The sequence below is a fragment of the Fundulus heteroclitus genome, chromosome 21, assembly GCF_011125445.2.
Source record: "Fundulus heteroclitus isolate FHET01 chromosome 21, MU-UCD_Fhet_4.1, whole genome shotgun sequence".
Taxonomy (NCBI): domain Eukaryota; kingdom Metazoa; phylum Chordata; class Actinopteri; order Cyprinodontiformes; family Fundulidae; genus Fundulus; species Fundulus heteroclitus.
In genome coordinates, this window is record NC_046381.1 from 7911684 (window position 1) to 7932187 (window position 20504).

General features: G+C 38.4%; 1 protein-coding gene across 3 annotated transcripts in view; it reads left to right on the plus strand.

The window, feature by feature from the left end:
- topbp1 (DNA topoisomerase II binding protein 1) overlaps positions 1 to 17747 on the plus strand; it is a 35841-nt gene extending 18094 nt beyond the window's left edge. For 2 of the 3 annotated variants that reach the window (XM_036125218.1, XM_036125219.1), the window contains exons 15-28: positions 179 to 364; positions 490 to 605; positions 2813 to 2936; positions 4218 to 4379; positions 6045 to 6141; positions 6218 to 6410; positions 7116 to 7345; positions 7740 to 7882; positions 7962 to 8058; positions 9879 to 10042; positions 12357 to 12485; positions 13521 to 13610; positions 16949 to 17110; positions 17242 to 17747. In XM_036125218.1, the coding sequence (XP_035981111.1) occupies positions 179 to 364; positions 490 to 605; positions 2813 to 2936; positions 4218 to 4379; positions 6045 to 6141; positions 6218 to 6410; positions 7116 to 7345; positions 7740 to 7882; positions 7962 to 8058; positions 9879 to 10042; positions 12357 to 12485; positions 13521 to 13610; positions 16949 to 17110; positions 17242 to 17370 (2022 nt within the window). In that variant the 3' untranslated portion in view covers positions 17371 to 17747. The remainder of the gene's footprint in view (positions 1 to 178; positions 365 to 489; positions 606 to 2812; positions 2937 to 4217; positions 4380 to 6044; positions 6142 to 6217; positions 6411 to 7115; positions 7346 to 7739; positions 7883 to 7961; positions 8059 to 9878; positions 10043 to 12356; positions 12486 to 13520; positions 13611 to 16948; positions 17111 to 17241) is intronic. The other variant, XM_036125220.1, reaches the window with a different exon arrangement.
- Positions 17748 to 20504: the final 2757 nt, after the last annotated feature.

Below are 20504 nucleotides of genomic sequence, written 5' to 3' on the forward strand. Positions count from 1 at the left end.
TGGTACTCCACATTACTCCAGACTTTTTGAATTGAGAAAGCTTCCTGGAGAGGAAGCGAAACGTCTTCAACTACGGAAAACAAGTCCAGTTGCTTTGTTTTTTTTACTTTTTTTTTGGAATGACAATAACCTGGATGACTGAGAATCTTCACCAGCAATCTCTGTTTGTTGTTTTCAGGACGCCCTCGGAGATTTGGAGACTCCTGGCGGACGATCGACACCAAGAGAAAGGGCGGAGACTCCGCTCACCGACGTCGTCAACAGGAACCTGAAGGTGGCGCTGGCCAACAGCTCGCGCAGCACCGTCTCAGAGATGCAGGAACTCTCTGCCAGCCCCCAGCTGGCGAAGGCAGCGGAGACGGAGGTAGGCTCGCTGGGGTCGGTCCTTTTAAAAAGAGACATGGCGATCGGGCGTTTAAATAACCTGCAGGATTTATTTCAGCCGCTCAAGACTTTACCTCGAGTTCTAACAGGCTTTGTTTCGTCAAGAGCCGACAAAAAGACTCGGGACCCCTGACCGGTGTTGTGATCTGCGTGGGGAAGAAACTGAGCAAAATGCAAAGTGAGCTGAACGCTATTGCTGCCTCGCTAGGAGCTGACTTCAGGTACTCCAAAGACAAAATCTAAATTCTCTTATTTCTATGGATTTCTTAATCGGTTTATACAACAATATAAAACTTGATCCACCCCATTTTTTCCACATCAGATGGGCCAATTTAACCCAGCTAAATAAAGCCTGGTTATGATTTGAATTAGATGCTCTTCCATATTAATTGGCAGTCCTGTTAAAAACGAGCAATAAGGCTTGAAATAAATGTTTTTTGTAGCATTATTTTCAGACAAATCTAATCTTTAAACTGAATACATTATTTTAGAGCAGGGGTGTCACTCATTTTGGTTGAGGGGCCGCATTCAGCTTAATCTGATCTCAAGAGGGCCACACGAGTAAACTCATTGCAAGAATAAATAGAACTAATAAAAGTGAACTTGTTGTTGATTTTTATATTAAATTAATTTCACTTTTACACAATATATTATGAATAACCTCAGCGTTTTTAAGAAAAGTATGTGCAATTTCAACAATATTTTTACTCAGTTAAACATTTACTTGTGCATTATGCATAAGAACTGATCACAGTGATTGTACAATGTTGAAAAACATTTATTCACATTTTTTGGAACTTAAAAACACTGTCCTGCATGACAAAATACATCAAACAGATAAAAATTAAGAAATTATTTAAAATCAATTTTCCACATTTAAAGCTCAGTGCTACCGTTTGCTGATTAAAACACAGCGCCCCTCGTGGACAATATAGGAACTGCAGATTTTCAATTAAACAAAGTACATGTTTTTTCCAATAATTGTTTTATCATTCTCTTCATTTCACCTTTTCTTTTGTTTTCCTTGTTCTTCCTTTCCTCTCCTACTTTCCCATTGTAGTGTCTATATCATTTGAGATATTCCCCGCATGAATCATAATAAAACTATTCACATTCATAAATCAAGCGGAGCACTCTGTGTAAAGCAGTACTGCTCCACTTGTGAAAGTCAAATCTGATGAGCTCTTTTTGGCATTAAGACAACAATTCTTATTGCCACATTGCCAGCAAGGACACTGGGGAAAAAAATAAAATAAATCATTGTTGAATAATGATAAAACATTTAGCCACAGGGCCGGACTAAATTGTTCGGCGGGCCGGATCTGGCCCACGGGCCGTATGTTTGACACCCCTGATTTAGAGGGTTAAAAACATCTCTAATCCTAATAAAGTAAGGTTTTTTTAATTGATCATTTGTTAGTTGACTATAGGTTCTGTGAACTTCTATTCCCCTGGGTTATAAATATGATTTGACACCGATTCCTATTGCTTTAAGCCGCTTTGCTGAAAGAGGACTACGCACAGTGAGCAAGAGGCTAACGTATGATGAAAGAAAATTGTAGCAGGGTGGCGTTTTAGAGTCTCCAGATTTACCCCAAACAGTCATTACCTGCTCAGGAAGCCTGCCAGGAAATACCTTTTCTACCCCAAATATAAATGTGTGGGACTTTAACAGGAACGGTGGGCTGTGATCTGAGATTTAAAGCTGCTGCTGCACCATTTCCTGTCTTGCCATCTATTCAACATTTAGAAAGAACATGTGTTGCGTGGGCCTAAATAAAAAAATGATGGGGATTTTGTGGAACATCAGATCCTGAAACGTCTTTTGAGTCTGCATGCTGCTTTTGTTGCGCTTCATTTGGAAAAAAAAAAAATGGAGATCAAATGGGTGAAATTCAGTGTCCTGCTGACGCACGGGCCGGGGACGTTACTTTACTGTGCCGTCACTGTCTCTTTAAGGACAGAGGGGCAGAAAGAGAGAATGGGAAGACATGCAGTACAAGTTAGCTGGAGCCTTCCTTTTATATGTGGCGCCTGCTCTATGACTGAGACATGCGCCGCATCGTTCCTCGTTAGTTAGGGTGGTATTCCAGGGCATTTCAAATACATTCTGGTAAATTAAAGAGGCACCATCAGTAGGATAATGATCTATAACATAAATGGCTCAATTACTAAATCCATACTAAATCCACCTTCTGCCACAGCCATCTTTAAAAGCTCCTGAGTTGAATGAAGACAAGAAAGCATTTAGGCTGACAGGTTCTACAAGTGTTGGACAAAGCATTCAGTACATTTTTTTGTACAGTGCTTATGCTGTAGGTTACATTTGCTATCTTCACGAAACTCATTGAAGACCCTCAAGGACTCATTGGTTGATAATTATTTTCATCCTAACAGGTAATGCTGACCATATTTGTCCTGTTTTCAGGTGGGCGTGTGACAACACAGTGACGCACTACATCTACCAGGGTCGAGTTGGGGACAACTCCCGCGAATACAAAGCCGTGAAGGAGAGGGGTCTGCACGTGGTCTCCCAGTGCTGGCTGCACGCTGTAAGGTCTCCATTTGTAGAAAGATAATTTTAGCTCATCTAACGACATGTGGCCGTCTTCCTTCAGCAGCTTAAACAAAGTTATCGAGTGGCTTTTATTTAATGTAACATCTAAAGACACAATTGGGAGTCACATGTTTTGTTACGGGATGCTGAAAGTGCCACAATGTAAAAATAAATAAATAAATAAACCATGAAATTATTATTTATAAAAGTGTGTTTGTAATTTCTAGAAATATTTAGTAAAATATTTAAAAGTGAAAGTTAAACATTTTAAGTCTTCATTTGAATTTAGAAATCATAGCAATTAACTTTGTCCTGTGTAGCTTTCCAACATATAACTGTATAACCTGATACAAATTTGGACATTTGCCAAATGGACACATTTTATAGTTGTTGAGGATGATATTTTCAGATTTCTTAAATGGAAAATGTTTATCGGGACACAAAGTATTTTTATTTTACTGGCCAGATGTTTTTTTCTCCCCCTTTAATTTCAATATAGTAATAAGGAGGGCCAAAAACAAACAGTGACTCTTTACTAAAAAAACAGAGTTGAGCTCAACCATTCATTAACTTTGGCCAAATACAACAAGGGTTTTTAAATAAAAGTAAAAGCATTTTCTAAACGAACAAAGTAGAAAACATCTGAACCAAAAGCTTAAAAAATTGAACATCCTTTTTTTTGTTTTTTTAAAGCAAATATCTGAAACTCTTTAGTACCTACAATAATGTTTTTTAATTGTTTCACTTGAATATTGCATTCAAGCAGGTATACAATAATAATTATATTATTTGGTGTTTTTAATGAAAAGTCCCCTGAGTGCTTTCAACTTGGGGATTTTGGCTTGTGGTGCAAAAGGTTTGGACACCACTGATGTAAACTGTTGCTGTGTCTCTTTAAATAGTTCCTAACATCTGGCTGGTTAAGCTACACACTGTTTATAATTAAATGAGACCAATTATATTGACCATTCCAAGTGTAGATTCCAAATGTGCTGAACTATGTGACTATGTAACAATTAACTAAATGGGAAAATTACTATGCACTTTAAATAAAATGCATTGTTTCCTATTCATAACATTTTTAATTATATTTATTCCTCAAAAATGTGTTTTACTCTTATTTCTGATTTTAATTCTGTACTTTTCTTCCCATCATATTTATTTTGCGTCTTGAGAGTTTTACCTATAAGGACAATAACTCTAAAGTGTTTGTCTTGTACTGCGCTTTAAACTACATTCGTCTTCATCTGTGTTTTGTCCATTTCCGTTGGTGCAGTGCGCTGAGGAGCAGAGGCACGTCCCCGAGTCTCTGTATCCTTTCACCTATAATCCCAAGATGAGTCTGACCCTGAGCCAGGTCCCCAGCAGCTCCCAGAGGTCTCCTCCGCCTTTAACACGAACACAACACAAAGACGCCACTGAATCCAGGCTCAACAAGGTGGGTCTGAATAAGGGATGGGATCTATCTATCTATCTATCTATCTATCTATCTATCTATCTATCTATCTATCTATCTATCTATCTATCTATCTATCTATCTATCTATCTATCTATCTATCTATCTATCTATCTATCTATCTATCTATCTATCTATCTATCTATCTATCTATCTATCTATCTATCTATCTATCTATCTATCTATCTATCTATCTATCTATCTATCTATCTATCTATCTATCTATCTATCTATCTATCTATCTGTGTAGTCAATTACACTTTTTTTTATTGAGCATCAGTGATTATATAATTTCAATTACAAGACACATGATACTCATATTTATATTTTAACCCCCCCCCCATCCCAAGAATATTTGACACCAATCCAGCAAGAGTAGATAATTGAAGGTAATACAAAAATAGACAAGAGCAGTGTAAAATAACAAAAAATAAAAAAGGAAATTGAAGATAAATAAAAAAATATTTAAAAAGGCTGTGCACCTCACAAAACATGGTACACATGGGTTTAATCAAAATCACAGATTCAAATGCAGGATGAATGCCAGAGGATCATCAATATCGTACCCCAGACAGAAAACTTTGTCCTTGGATCCCCTTAGAATATATTTTATTTTCTCTAATTGTATGAAGTGTGTCAGGTCACTTAACCACTAAGACACCTTGGGTGGATTTTTGGATTTCCAATGCAATAAAATTCTTCTACGTGCAAGCAGCGTTTCTGTGGCCTTACCCTTAATTTTATATAACAATTACAAATTTTTAATTGCCATTAATCACATAATTTCAATAGTTAACTCGTGATTAATCGCATATTTTATCTTTTTATTTCTGAAAGTGTAAAAGCCTATTTTGGCATTTTAATATGCAATTTTGCCATAAACGACACTAGTAAAAAACATGCTTGTACAAAAAAAAATAATAATAATAATATTTTCAAGCACTTTTCAGAATTGGAATGAAAACATCCTGGTGCCATAAAATGTTAAACTATGACCAATAATGGCTAAATCACTAATCATAACCGCCTGATGTTTACACAACGTGTAAATAAATAAACATGTCATGCTTAAGCTAGACCTTGCACTGTTGATGCATTTTACAGACGGGTTGATTACTGGACTTATTTTCCTATACGGGTCAGGGTTTTCTAAAAGCTCCATTCAGCTTTAATTCTCCACCAAACGCAAATTAAAATGCGGCCAGAAAACAAAAAAAAAAATGCCTATCCACGTATCGGATGCCGCCCATTTCTGTCCAAATCACAGAAAATTCTGATCGCATTGGATTAGTATCATCACAGGACCTCAGAGTTCTGCAAAATATGGTAGGTAATTTACGGGGGAATTTTTCTACTTTACAAATTACTGACATGGCGCTTTTGCACGGGATCAACAACACAGACGAGCTCAGTAATCATTACAAATCACACGTGGTCCCTACGTAAAACGAATCCTGTGCAAAAGATGCTGAGTTGGCAACAATGGTTAATTCGCATGTACGTTAGACTGAAGGTGTTTTTTATCACGAGATGACAAATAATTACCGTGGGGAATTTGTTTTGACGGCAAAATCTTTTTAATCGGAACGTCCCTGCTGGTGTTTTTGTGTCTACTCAAGAGTTATTCACATATTTATTTATTTTCAGTCCAATCTTGTTGCTGCACAGGAGAGCGCAGCCGTGCCTCCTGTAAGTAATGGCTGCATTGAAGGAGAGGAGATGAACGACAGCACACAGAAAAGAGGTGAGGCGCTGCTAGTTGATTCCTTTTAAAGTGTTCTCAGGGGAACGCGATGATTCGAGCGCGTTCGATGTTGCAGATACTCCGGAAATGAGAGAGAACCTGCAAAGGCAGCTTCAGGAGATCATGTCGGCCACCAAGATGACAACGGGCCGGCGCACTTCTGTCAGACTTGCCAGGATGGGCTCGGGTGGCTCTGACTCGGGTCCAAACACGCCTGAAGGGAACCGGGCTGGACGCAGCGGGAGCAGACGGACTCTGGAAGCTCTGCGGTAGAAAAAAAAACTTTACAGTTCAACGGGTTACATCATGACGGCTCTATTTACCTCACTGAAGACCTAGCTACGGGGGGCAAAAAGTTTTTTTTTTTTTTTTTTTTACAAAGGGCGAGGTTGGTTTGGGTATAGTTTTTAAGTCATAACTTGTAAACTGATTTTGTATTTAATTTAGGGCTGGGCGATATGGATTAAAAAATAAATCTCCGATTTTATCATACCAAATCCGATTAATAGATTTTTTTCCTCCTTTTTGTTTCATAAAAAGAAATTAAAGAATTTATTTTAAAACCTTGCTTTTTATGTCAAGCATTTTGTCAGGAAGTTGACCTGAATTCAAAGTGCAACTAAAAACAAGCTGTGAAACATGCTTGTAAAACAAGATGGCAGCCGTGCCATTATAAACAATGAAAATATAACAAAACATTTGCTGCTAGTGGTATTACACATTGAGCTAAGAACAGGCTTCACTGCACTTGTGAACTTCAAACTAAGTTAAAAAAAAAAGTAAATAAGTAAATGAAGTACCTCGTATTATGGTAAAAAAAAGTTTCTACTTAACAATATTTGACAATACATTTGCCTAAACATATATTCAGCATCACATGCTGTTCTCTTCATGGAAACCCAATGAGTGAATTGGCAAAATAAAATCCAGATTTTCTAAAAATGAAATCTTAAAGAATTGTTCCGTGTTTTTAGGGTGACCAGAGAAGCAGTGATGGACATGAACACTGAGCCGTCTCAGAGTGAGCAGATAGTTTGGGACGACCCTATCGCCCGGGAGGAGAGAGCCAAGCTGGCGGATAATTTACAGTGGCCTGGGAGCCCATCTCAGCATTCAGAGCCCCTGGCAGCACCCCCCCCTCCCACTGCAGAGAACGGACCGCACTTTAAGGACTCGATGACAGACTCCGAGCTGGTGGAGATGGGTAGGAGCATCTTACAAAGTCGGAAAATCTGCGATAAACCTGCACCTACACTGCAAAAACGGATCTAAAAACAAGTAAAATGTTCCTAAAGTTAGTCTATTTGTCCTCGATTTGAGCCGGTAAATAAGATTATTTGCCAATGGAATGAGTATTTGTACCCCTATAATAAGATAATTAGACATCCTGCACTTGAAATAAGATGATGGAGATGAATTGTTCCTATTTTAAGTGGAAAAATCTCATTCCATTGGCAAATAGTCTTATTTACCTGCTCAAATCAAGGACAAATACGCTCATTTCAAATTTTTTTTACTTATTTTTAGTTCTGTTTTTGCAGTGTATGAGGAGTAAAACCCAGACACAACGAACTTAATTTACGCTTATTTCCTCACAGCTGCTTGCGAGGTCATAAACCAGCAAATGGGTCAGAAGTTCATGACGCCTCCATCAGAGGACCCAGAAGAGGACATCCTCACTCCTAAGGCTCCCAGCATCGCCTTCCCTCTGGCCAAACCGCCTGTAGCACCAGAGCCGCAGGTCAGGGTCACTTTGATGAATATTTCAAGCGAGTCGCTGCAGCTGTGAACCCGTTTTTTTTTTTTTTTTCTTCTGTCAGGAAGAGAAACAGGAGGAGAAACAGCCGCCCAGATTTCAGCTGTCCTCCCTCAGCCCTCAGGAGCGCATCGACTACAGCCATCTCATAGAGGAGCTCGGTGAGTCTCGTCTTTATGTCAAAATACTGGGAAAAAAAAAACGTCTACGGTCTGAAATTATGAGAGCAAACTCTTAATTAATCAGTCTTATGTTTTATTTATTTAATGCAGCTTAGATATCTGATAAAATACATCCAAAATATCACCGTCCTAATGTCAACGTAGACTTACTGTTAGGGGGTCTCAAATTTATATACCCTCCTTATTGTATTAAATGTTGCATAATTTGGGACTTTTAATTATGTGGCCATATTCATAAAACCCTTCAAGCTGTTATTAAACACACTTTTCATTAGGCCCACATTTCTTTAGACTTTAATTTATTAGGTTCCCGAATGGTAATTCATTTGCAGCAAGTAATAATAGTAGCAGCCATCACATAATCACTCAAACAATACAAACAATAGACAAGACAGAAGGATAAGAAGCGACATATAAAAGTTAAAGATCAATCTAAAGCACACAAGCTGAGCCTTGAGGTAAAGATTAACGTTAAAGGTTGAAGTTTAAGTTAAATTTAAAAGATAAAATGCAGCAATTAGATAGCGGATCTGGCGCCGAGTCGCCCATAGACGTCTTCCTCTGTACCCCTCTCCGCCTCAAGGTGACGTAGGTTTGCTGAAGTACAACTAGTTCTATTAATCTGCGCTCGATTACTCTGGCTTTCTCAAGGACCCGAATGTGTGACTCAGGAAAAACTGAATTTTAAACTTTTTTTTTTCAATGAACTAACTGAATTTTAGAGTTGAAATTGAAATATAGAACTGAAAATGAATGCCGAGAATTATACCTGAAAGTAGCTATTAGAGAACTAAATATTCACTAGGATGAAATAGTTTAAAAGCAAAGCAATTCAGTTTAAAATTAGTGACAATCATTTACAAACCAATGAACTGGATTTTGTTTTTAAAGTGTCCTGTCTGGCAATGTGGCAATAATAATTGTCTTAATACCAGAAAGAGCCCAACAGATTTTTCTTTCACAAGCAGAGCCTTACCTATAGTCCCCCGCTTGATTTATCCATGCAAGAAGCTTTATTATTCATTTATGCTGGGAATATTTCATGTTATATGGACACTGAAACAAGAAGGTAGAAGAGGAAAAATAGGAGAAAAGGTGAACGAGAAAGAGGAAAGAAAAGGGAGAGAACGATACATCCTCAGTCTGCTTCTTCACCTGCAAAGAGGGATATAAAAAGAACAGCACAACCAGCCGATAAAGTATTACAGATACAATCAAGTAACGCCTTGATACCATCACTGAAGAATATACAGTATTAATTAATACGACATGTATAAAGTGATAATAACAGGGGTGAGTCTGTAAGTACCTGGATCCAAGCAATAAATTGGATTTCAAATTACACAAATTCAGATTCAGTTCTTAAAAGCATTTATTCAAGTTGAGCAATTCAGATTCAGTCTGAGCAATGTATATTCAAATAAAACTTATTCAAATTTAGTTACTTGGTGAATATCTGCCCATATCTTTGTCCCCAAAACCAAACGCTTTAAAGAGATTTAGCCATTTCCCATGAGAAGAGTGGTCAAAAATCCAGCCAGAACCATCCCAGAAATCCCAGAACATCCAACCTGATAAAGGACAATTTATCAGACATTGTTGGCAGCTTACTGATATATTTGAGTCTTTATGTATAATTATGAATATATGTAAAGAAAATTCAAACTTCTGCCCCCAATTCCTGGACATTTCCTTGTATATGTTTATTAAAATAAACCTATTTTGTTGCATTTCTGCCTTTTACCGCGTAGTTTACTGATCCAGCTTTGCCTCTTTGCCACTTCCTTGTGGTCCCGTAGGGGGGGTCGTCATGGACAAGCAGTCTTTTGACCCCAGCTGCTCCCACATCATCGTCGGGAGTCCCCTGCGAAACGAGAAGTATCTGGCCGCCATGGCGGCCGGCAAATGGATCCTGCATCGCTCGTACCTGGAGGCTTGTCGCTCAGTGGGGCATTTCATTCAGGTGGGATCCCGAACACGACTCTGCGGGGTTTTATCTGTCCTTCCAGGGGTAGAATACTGTAGTTTGACCTATTTTAAAGTATTTCTTCACTTGTTTTCCAAGCAAGGTAATGCTTAAACCTTCGGGTAATCTGAGAGAGCTTCCTAGTTTTTAACAGTGACGAGAAAATGTCTCCACATAATGTTTTTTTTCCCCTCTTGATGTCATCAGTTGTGTGAAGTGCACCAGTCCCTCCTGCAGCAAAGCACTCTCACAGCATCATGCTGCCGCCCCTGCGCCTCACAGTTTGGAAGGCGTGATCTCTGACTTCCCCTGTTTTCTTCCTGATGCAACAATAGTCTTTATGGCCAAAAACTTCAGTTTTGGTTTTATTTGACCACATAATGTGTATTTGGTCCTGAGAGCATTTACTAACTCTAATATAGCTTTTCTGCCCATGTTGTTGCAGGACTTGTTCCGCTGTGGATAACATTACTCTCTCTTACCAGCTTCAACCAACATCTTCACAGGGCCTTTTAGATTAGATTAGATTCAACTTTATTGTCATTACACAGGTACAGGTACAAGGCAACGAAATGCAGTTTAGGTCAAACCAGAAGTGCAATAGCAGCAGGTGCAGGATAAACAATGGTTCCACACTGCAAAAACGGAACTAAAAATAAGTAAAATTTCCTTAAAAAATAGTGTATTTGTCCTTGATTTGAGCAGGTAAATAAGATGATTTGCCAATGGAATAAGATTTTTGCACTCAAAATAGGAACAACTCATCTCTATCATCTTATTTCAAGTGCAGTATATCTAATCATCTTATTTTAGGGGTCAAAATACTCATTCCATTGGCAGATAATCTTATTTACCTGCTCAAATCAAGGACAAACGCACTAATTCCAAGAAGTTTTTACTTATTTTTAGTTCCGTTTTTTTTGCAGTGCATAAGTACAGAACATGGGTTATTACTGAATAAATATAGAGATGTATACTATTATAAACATAATTTTACTGATAGATTTGTCCTATGAGTATAATACATAGATAACTAGTATTGTGAACTAAATTTACAGCTGGATGTGTATCGAATATAATATACAGGTGGATATTACTATGAATAGAGTTTTTACAGATATGTACAATAGCATAATATACAGATGATTATTATAACAGAGTTTACATGTACTATGAATATATGTACAGGTGGCTATTACTATAAAATGAATAAATAGAGTTTGGACAGAAGCTATTTAAATTAAAGTGCAGTGGAAGGTAATTGCATATTACAGTTAAAGTACGGTATTGCAAATGTATATGTTGACAAGGCTTTTTGATTTTTCTCTGGGTTTTAAACACACGTTCAGCAGTAAAATGCAAATATCTGATCCAATTTAATGTCAGAAAATTAATAATAGGTTATGGATCTTTTATAGCATGGGTGTCAAACATACGGCCCGCGGGCCTATTCCGGCCCGCCAAACAATTTAGTCCGGCCCGGTGGCTAAATGCATTTTGCCATAGTGCTCCGCTTGATTTATGAATGTGAATAGTTTTATTATGATTCATGCAGGGAATATCTCAAATGATATGGACACTACAATGGGCAAGTAGGAGAGGAAAGGAAGAACAAGAAAAAAAAAAGGTGAAAGAAAGAGGAGATAAAAGGAAGAGAATGATAAAACAATTATTGAAAAAAAACATGTACTTGGTTTAATTGAGAATCTGCAGTTCCTATATTGTCCACGAGGGGCGCTGTGTTTTAATCAGCAGATGGTAGCACTGAGCTTCAGATTTAAAATTGATTTTTAATCATTTCTTAATTTTTATCTGTTTGATGTATTTTTTAAAGTTCCAAAAAATGTGAATAAATGTTTTTCAACATTGTATAATCACTGTGATCAGTTCTTATGCATAATGCACAAGTAAATGTTTAACTGAGTAAAAGTATTGTTGAAATTGCAAATACTTTATTTAAAAACTCTGAGGTTATTCATAATATATTGTGTAAAAGTGAAATTCATTTAATATAAAAATCAACAAGTCCACTTTTATTAGTTCTATTTAATCTTGCAATGAGTTTACTCGTGTGGCCCTCTTGAGATCAGATTAAGCTGAATGCGGCCCCTAAACCTAAATGAGTTTGACACCCCTGTTTTATAGCATATATAAATATCTGTATTTAACTGTATGTGTTTGAACTGGTTTCAATGTTAGCTGTTTCAATGTTACAGCCTTGTAAGGAATTTGCTCAGATTAGTTGACTTTTCTACAATCGTTTCAGCAGAGTAAGGTTTTCTCTCTCCTTTTGTCTCTTCCTGTGATGCAGGAGGAGGATTATGAATGGGGCAGCAGCTCCATCTTGGACGCTCTGCCCTCCATCACCTCTCAGCAAAGGAAACTGGCCTTAGCTGCAATGCGCTGGAGAAAGGCTCTGCAGGGAGGCTCTGAGCACGGCGTACGTATCGGATCAAAACACAGCAGCTCAGCCGGCACAAGGCTCATCATCACTATGTCTGCGCCTCCCTCTAAACGCCAGGGATCAGTTCCTATAGATCTGTAGAATGATTACATTTTTTTTTATAGGTTTAATATTCACTTAAATGTACTTTAGGTCAAAGTTTGTCAATATTTATTTGATTTCAGACAGGATTTTGAAGATATGTTGGATTCTAAAGCAAATCTAAGGCAAGGCAAATTTATTTATATAGCACAATTCAGTACAAGGACAATGCAAAGTGCTTTACACGATTAAAATATAGCAAATTAAAACAGAAAAAAAGCAAGTAGGAATAAAATGTAGATGGAAAATAGAACAAAAAAGTGGTGATTCAGTTAACTAGAACAGTTGAAGGCAATCCTAAACAAATGTGTTTTTAATCTTGATTTAAATTAACTCAGGCTTTCACCACTTTTACAATTTTCTGGAAGTTTGTTCCAGATAAGTGGAGCATAGGAACTAAATGCTGCTTCTCCTTGTTTAGTTCTGGTTCTAGGTATGCAGAGCAGGCTGGAGCCAGAAGACCTTAATGGTCTGGATGGTTGATACACTGATAACAAGTCTGTGATGTATTTAGGAGCTAAACCATTTAGGGATTTATAGACTAACAGAAGTATTTTAAAGTCTATTCTCTGAGATACAGGGAGCCAGTGTAAGGACTTTAGAACTGGGGTTATGTTCTCTACTTTCTTAGTCTTGGTGAGGACGCGGGCAGCAGCGTTCTGGATCAGCTGCAGCTGTCTGATCCACTTTTTAGGCAGAAATGTGAAAACACTGCTGCAGTAATCAATTCTACTAAAAATAAACGCATGGATTAGTTTTTCCAGATCCTGCTGAGACATTAGTCCTTTAATCCTAGAAATTTTCTTCAGGTGATAGAAAGCCGACCTTGTCACTGTCTTTAGATGCTTTTGGAGGTTCAGGTCTGAGTCCATCTAAGTTGTCTTAACCTGCAGGAACCCTGAAAACAAAAGCATGCGTGTCGTTTTTCAGGGCGCTTTCAGTGGGTGGAGGGTGATGCTGAACATCGACCAGAGCAGAGAGTCGGGCTTCAGGCGCTTGCTGCAGTCTGGTGGAGCGAAGGTTTGTCCCTGCTTTTATTTCACAGACCATCTGCTACAGGAGCTGCATCACTTCCCACTCCCACACCAGTCAGAGCTAAACAAGTGGTCTCTGGGCACTTCTTTGACGTCAGCGCCATCACTGGCTGATTTTTACTTCTTTGTAGCTTCCTCAGCTTCTCCCAGCAGACAGGCAGGGCTTCGTTCTTTTAATAGTCCAATTTAGGCTTTGGCATTTATCGTATCGTTTTATCATTATCGGGAAAAGTTTCTTATAAGAATTCGGCTTTATCATGACAACGATAAATTCCAACACTGCAAAAACGGATCTAAAAATAAGTAAAATGTTCTTAAAGTTAGTGTTTTTGTCCTAGATTTGAGCAGGTAATAATATTATCTGCCAATGGGATGAGTATTTTTGACCCCTAAAATAAGATATTTAGACATCCTGCACTTGAAATAAGATGATGGAGATGATTTTTTTTCTATTTTAAGTGCAAAAATCTTATTCCACTGGCAGATCATCTTATTTACCTGCTCAAATCAAGGACAAATACACTCATTTTAAGAAAATATTACTAATTTTTCGTTCCGTTTTTGCTGTGAAATTTCTCTGAAAACCCAAAAAATTGTCAGTATTGTAATTTTTACTATTTTTTTTTTACACTTTTGGTTCCTTGAAAGTAGTAATGAATATCAATAAATCCATAAATCAAATGAACTGTAATGTCCTGATGAAGTCTATTTAGAATTTTCTTTCAATATGTTATATTATAAAAAAAAAAAAATTAAGCACAACATTTGTCTTTATGCGGCTATAATTAATGTGACATGCAGTCACAGCCTTACAGTGACCCCAAAAAAGACGGCAAGAAGTTGTAAATAGTCTTTTATCATTATCACAATAATAGCGCAATATATTGTGATAAAATTTAAAGTCTGTATTGCCCACCCCTAGTTTAATTGATTGTATTTAAACACCAGGTAGCGTTAAAGGATCTTTACAGGCACATATAGGACCGATATGAGCAACAAGGACCTGAATTAACACAAATCAATTTTCTTTCTTTTCTTGAAACGTCTGAAAAGGTTTGTAATTTTCTTTTAAATACTTTCCAAGTCTGGAGAAGTTTTGAAAAAGAAAATACAAGAACGAATATTTAAATTTCTTGGCTTTAGCCCATTTTCCTTGTACAAATGTTAAAGCACGCCATCCATACAGCCACCTCTCTTTACTTCAGTCTACCTATCAGTCCATCAATCCATCCATCTTACATTTGTCTATGGTTTTTGCATTTTTGTACTAAAAAGGTTGACTTTAATTCAGTTCAGTTTATTTATGTAGCGCCGATTCACAGCACCTGTCTCAAGGCTGTTTACTAGATAAACGGATCTAATTTATATTCAGACATGTACAGGCAATTCATGACAGTTTTAAAGTCAGTTACACATATTATGTTTCAGTCTTACTTTTAAAACAATGCAGTCACGTTCAGTTTATTGTGCTAAAAATTGCTAAAATGTGTCCGGCCTAAGGAAACCCAGCTGACTGCATTTCGTCACACTGAGCACGCTTGCGACCTGTCTAGAAATTGTCTTCTACGAATTTATAGTGAAAATGTTAAGTTTCCGTACTCTCAAAACGGGTCAAACGTCGTCTAGGAACGTAGCTGAATTGAGTCTGAACAGAAACAGTATTTATTATTGAAAAAATGTGTTTGGACCATGAACCCTCAAGCAACGTAAGAGAGAAACAAAAATAAAAGGTAATTCCAAAAAAAGTAAGAAACAAAGCAACTGGACTTGTTTTTCGTAGTTGAAGACGTTTCGCTTCCTCTCCAGGAAGCTTTCTCAATTCAAAAAGTATGGAGTAATGTGGAGTAACAAGCTTTATACTACTGCCTAACAAAGGCCTTGTAATAGCTTAGATAACATGCAAGTTAAACCAAAACAGGTCCACCCCTTAGTAATGGGCGGTCGTTAAAGCCATAACGACTTCCCATTACTAAGGGGTGGACCTGTTTTGGTTTAACTTGCATGTTATCTAAGCTATTACAAGGCCTTTGTTAGGCAGTAGTATAAAGCTTGTTACTCCACATTACTCCAGACTTTTTGAATGCGGTACCGCGCGCGAGCTATTTTTAGAAACACAACGTCACGATGACGTCACATCACGTGGTACGCAGTGGGGCAAACTCCGGAAAGCCGCCGTTGTTTTGCTGTAAAAGAGACGTGCGTTAGCCTAGGTTTTACTCGGTAAACGACTGCTTTTTCCAAATCTAAGACCATGGTTTTTAAACATTGTTGCTATGGAACGTGCAACAGCGACTCGAGGTACGCTGATCGGCCGCATATGAAGGATGTTTTCTTCAAGACTGCCAAGGAGAAATGTGTATGCTTGGAACACCGGGGCGGTCGGCCTACACAACAGTTCAACCTGGAAAAAGTTACCAAATTCAAGTACATATGTAGCAAGCATTTTGTCGGAGGAAAGGGCACAACCGAAGAACATCCTGACCCAATTCCAGCGACATCAAGTCAAGGTAAGAGTATTTTGGTGGCCGACATGTTAATAAAGTAGCGCCTGCTACCATGACAGCATATAGGCTATCATGGTAGCAGGCGCTAACATGATAGCCTGCTACCAGGATAGCTTACTCAAAAACATTTCAAATGAGACAAACATTAAACATATACCCATTCCTTGTCGGTGATTGCAAACAACAACAAAAAAAAAAAAAACGACCGACGCTGCCATGATCGACGCGCAGGAAAAAAAAAACAAAGCTTACCGTTCATCAACACGGCCAGTTTTCCAGTCTTTTTAAGCCCTCGAACCTCAAGCAATCGTTTGAGCTGAAGGTTGGTATGGTATGGACAGTGCGACCAGTAATCCGTGCGCCTGGGACATCGTCTTGGGAAAGTTTAACGGCTGTAAAGTCGGTCAGATCGCTGGTTCTGTTGCGCTTGTAATAGCTGGGTTATCCGTGCTTTCTCTCCTGTATGCCCTACCTAAGCGGCAAAAGGGGCGTTGCTCTTGAGACGGTGACGTCAAGTGCGCGGTACCGCATTGAGAAAGCTTTCTGGAGAGGAAGCGAAACGTCTTCAACTACGGAAAACAAGTCCAGTTGCTTTGTTTTTTACTTTCTTTGGAATGACAATAACCTGGATGACTGAGAATCTTCAGCATATTGCAGCAACTTCAGTTTAAAAAAATTGAGAAATTATCAACAAAAACAACAGAAAACCTAATTTCTACCTTTTTTCTCACACATAAATGTAACCTTTTCCTGAAATGTGTTTTGAGTTAGCACCTTTAGGTCACAGCACTGGCTCATTTTAAGCCTGTTGCCCCTGCAGGTGCTGCCCAGTCCCTCCCAGTCGCTCTACAGAGAGGCCACGCATCTGTTCGCAGACTTCAGTCGCCTCAAACCCGGCGACTTCAGAGTGGACGTAGCCGAGGCCACGGCACAAGGGGTGACCTGCTTGAAACCCGAGTACATCGCAGATTACCTCATGCAGGTAATTTCCGCTGTTAAAGTGTCTGATTCACACAGAGGCTCGTTAGATTTCCCTAATCTGTTGGATCGCAACATAAACCTGGGTGCTTCTGCAGTTAATGTTTATATTCTTTTCATTTTATTTTCTCCAAGGAGCCAACGCCGCCCATCAAGCTGTACTGTCTGACTGCAGCTCCGCCCGAGGAAGCCCCAGGCACGCCGTCTCGTAAACGTAAAGCAGCAGAAGACACATCCAGGCTGAAAAAGAGCCGTCTGAACTGAAAACGTTGACTGTAAATAGGATTTGTTTGTTTTTTTAAATGTTGTAGGGAAATGAAATAAAACCGAGCAACTATTCAGTCAATTCCGCTGGCTCTGCTCCAACCACTGCAGTTGCTGCTGCTCACACCGAGTCTGCACTGATGGGATGGCTGAAATATACGGCGTGCAGAAAATGTTGAGTCATGGTTTGTCGTTTTTGCTGCAATGAGATGCTGCAGCCTGTAGAGGGCGGTGCAGGGATTGCATTGACTCAAAAAAGAAAACCTGTGCCTGTTAAATGCTATTTAAAGACTGTGTTTACTGTTTGTCATTGAATATTTCCACTTTAATATTGCAGAATGTGCTAAATGTATCATTAAAGAGAATTTAATCTTACACTTCTCCTATTGAAATACTAAAAAAAAGCTGTTTAGATGTTTGGTAAAAGCTTTTAAAACACTTTTAAAGCTCAACTTGGTCCTAAAACTGGTTTCTGTGATGAAAGCCTTCTTATGTTGTCAGTTTACGTCCAGCCAGTAAACGCCCTGTTTTATATGTCCTGCCAGTGTCGTCCTGTGGTTCACCAAAGTGCTGTTTCATGCCAGATTACCTCCTGAGGTTAGTCGCTGCCGTTCCCTGCCACATGGAAAGATAATTGGTTTAACCTCCTAATAGATAAACCAGCTGCCCTGCAGTCTCTGGGTTAATCTGTTAAAGGGGAAATGGTGACCAGGAGCTGCAATGACTCAGACTTCCAGGGCTCAATCAAGGCTTTTAACAAGCAAGTCCCTCAAAGGCATTTGCAGAATTTGGCTTTCTGCTCATGTTCTGCTCGTCGTCGTTCCTCACCAAATAACAACAAGTACAGAAAAGGCCTGCCGCTGAACCTGAGAGGACGCATCATCCTTTGACTTTTGGCAGGAAGTGAGCCAAAAGATTCTGCTCCAACGGGATTATCTGAGGGGTTACATAATAGACCTCTCTTAATTGTCTGCATAGGTTTAATTCAGGCTCGGTAATACGTTTTGTGTGCAATGTAAGCCATTTTAATTTCCATGTGTCCATCCAGTCTGAGCAGAAGCCACATATGGTTCCCAAGTTTAACCTGCTGGTTACGGTGTTTTGCCTTGAAGCAACTCTGGCTTAACATTTAAGGTTGCTGCTGTTTTATTTTTGTTTTGTTTTGAGGTGGGACCCAAATGTGATTTTTAACTGCTTTCAAATACCCATTTGAGTCCCACTTCAGACCTGCGTGGGGGCCCGAGTGGTTCTCTTATTCAGGGTGTTATTTATTTATTTATTTCAATCTAATGAGTTCCCATTACCAAGAAGTTTACTGTGAGGCTTGTACTATTCAGCGCCCTCTTAAACTGTGTTTGGCTGCGCAATTTCAGGAGAACGTATTAATCCCTCACTGCTGCTGAAAATTGCTGTTACGGTCTTGATTACAAAGAACTCACATTTTCTCGGCCATTTGTTTTCTTTTCCGCCATCAGTGACCGCACCAGTCTCCTTTAACTTTGAAATCTCAGTATGAACTAAATCCTAACTAAAGATATTACTGGCATGAATGCATAGCACTTGTAGTACAATATGAATTCAGTTTTATTTATATAGCACCAATTCATAACAAATTCAATCAAATCAGACAGATTGGTTAAAAAGTTTCCTCTCTAAGGATACCCAACATCAAGTCTTGACAAGCAGCATTCACTCCTGAAAATGTAGAGCCACAGAGGACAATTTTCTGTATTGTTGATGGCTTTGCAGCAATCTCTCATACTGACCATGCATAAAGCGACAGTGGAGAGGAAAACTCCCTTTTAACAGGAAGGAAACACCTCCAGCAGAACCGGGCTCAGTATCTAATTATTTCATCAAAGCCATCCTTTACAATTGTGAGGTTGCACACAATATTGTGATACCATCTGACATTCAGTAAAATTAGCAGCTCTAAACTTGAGCAATGTCATGTAATATTTGCCCCCCAACAGTAATTACATATGGGACCTAGATCAGTAGGAAATGGTTAATCAAAAGATAATATATTCATTTCTAATTTAGGTTTGGTGCAGGACAACAAGGCAAAAGTGGGACCCATATGGGTCCTAGATTCTATATACTGAGACATACATATGGAGTCCCATACATATTTAGCAGATATGTGCACTTTAGTCAACCCAAGTGAGTACTGTTCAGCAATCCTATTATGAACATATTGTGAACACAGACAAACTTGCCACCAATTTTTCTCTGGGAAATAATCCATATGGGGTCCATATACACTGGTACCCTGGTTGCTTTGTGTCAGTAAATACCCGTACATTTAAAGTCACAGCTGTTTTATTCTGCTTTTATCAGCAGGTCAGATGTATAAAGTGATTTTAATATAGGTAGGTTTAAGTTAGGTAATTGTTTTTATTATATATATATATATATATATATATATATATATATATATATATATATATATATATATATATATATTAAATCATTTATTTTCATTTAGTCTGTCTACAGCACTTTGGTACTATGGGGCTTTAAAGTTCTCTATAAATGAAGCTGGTAAAGTGGGACTCATATGGGCCTTTGGACTGTTGTAACACTTTAACTGTTTTTCTTATTTCTCATTTGAGAACCAAACCAGGACTTCTATAGTATTTAGTTATCCCTAGCTGGTCCCATAAAAGAAGCCTATCAGGAGGCTAAGTATATTTAGTACCCATGCAAGCCTTATTTAAATCAACATGGGGCCTTTATAGCTGTGTTACCTGAGCTGTTTTCCGCCAACACAGCAGTGTTTCATTGGAGTTTAGGAATGTTATGTCTGAGTGATACTGAGGTCAGTGTTTAAAGTACTTTGTAAGACTACATTGGTATCAAATCGACTGAAGGTTGGGATAGTCTGAGGCATTTAACCCCCGTTTATTGCCTTTATAGGCCTGATGCAGTACAGCTTTGGGTAAAAATGTGCCAAAACGTGGGACCAATGTGGATCATGAATGTGTTGCACAATAGTTGAGATCAAATTAAGACATATATAGGCAGTGTAATGCTTTTGCAAATACGGATTGTATTTAATCGGTACAAATGGATTCCATTGTCAGCTCATGCTCATGTTGTACTGATGTAGTCTGAACAACATAACTATCTTT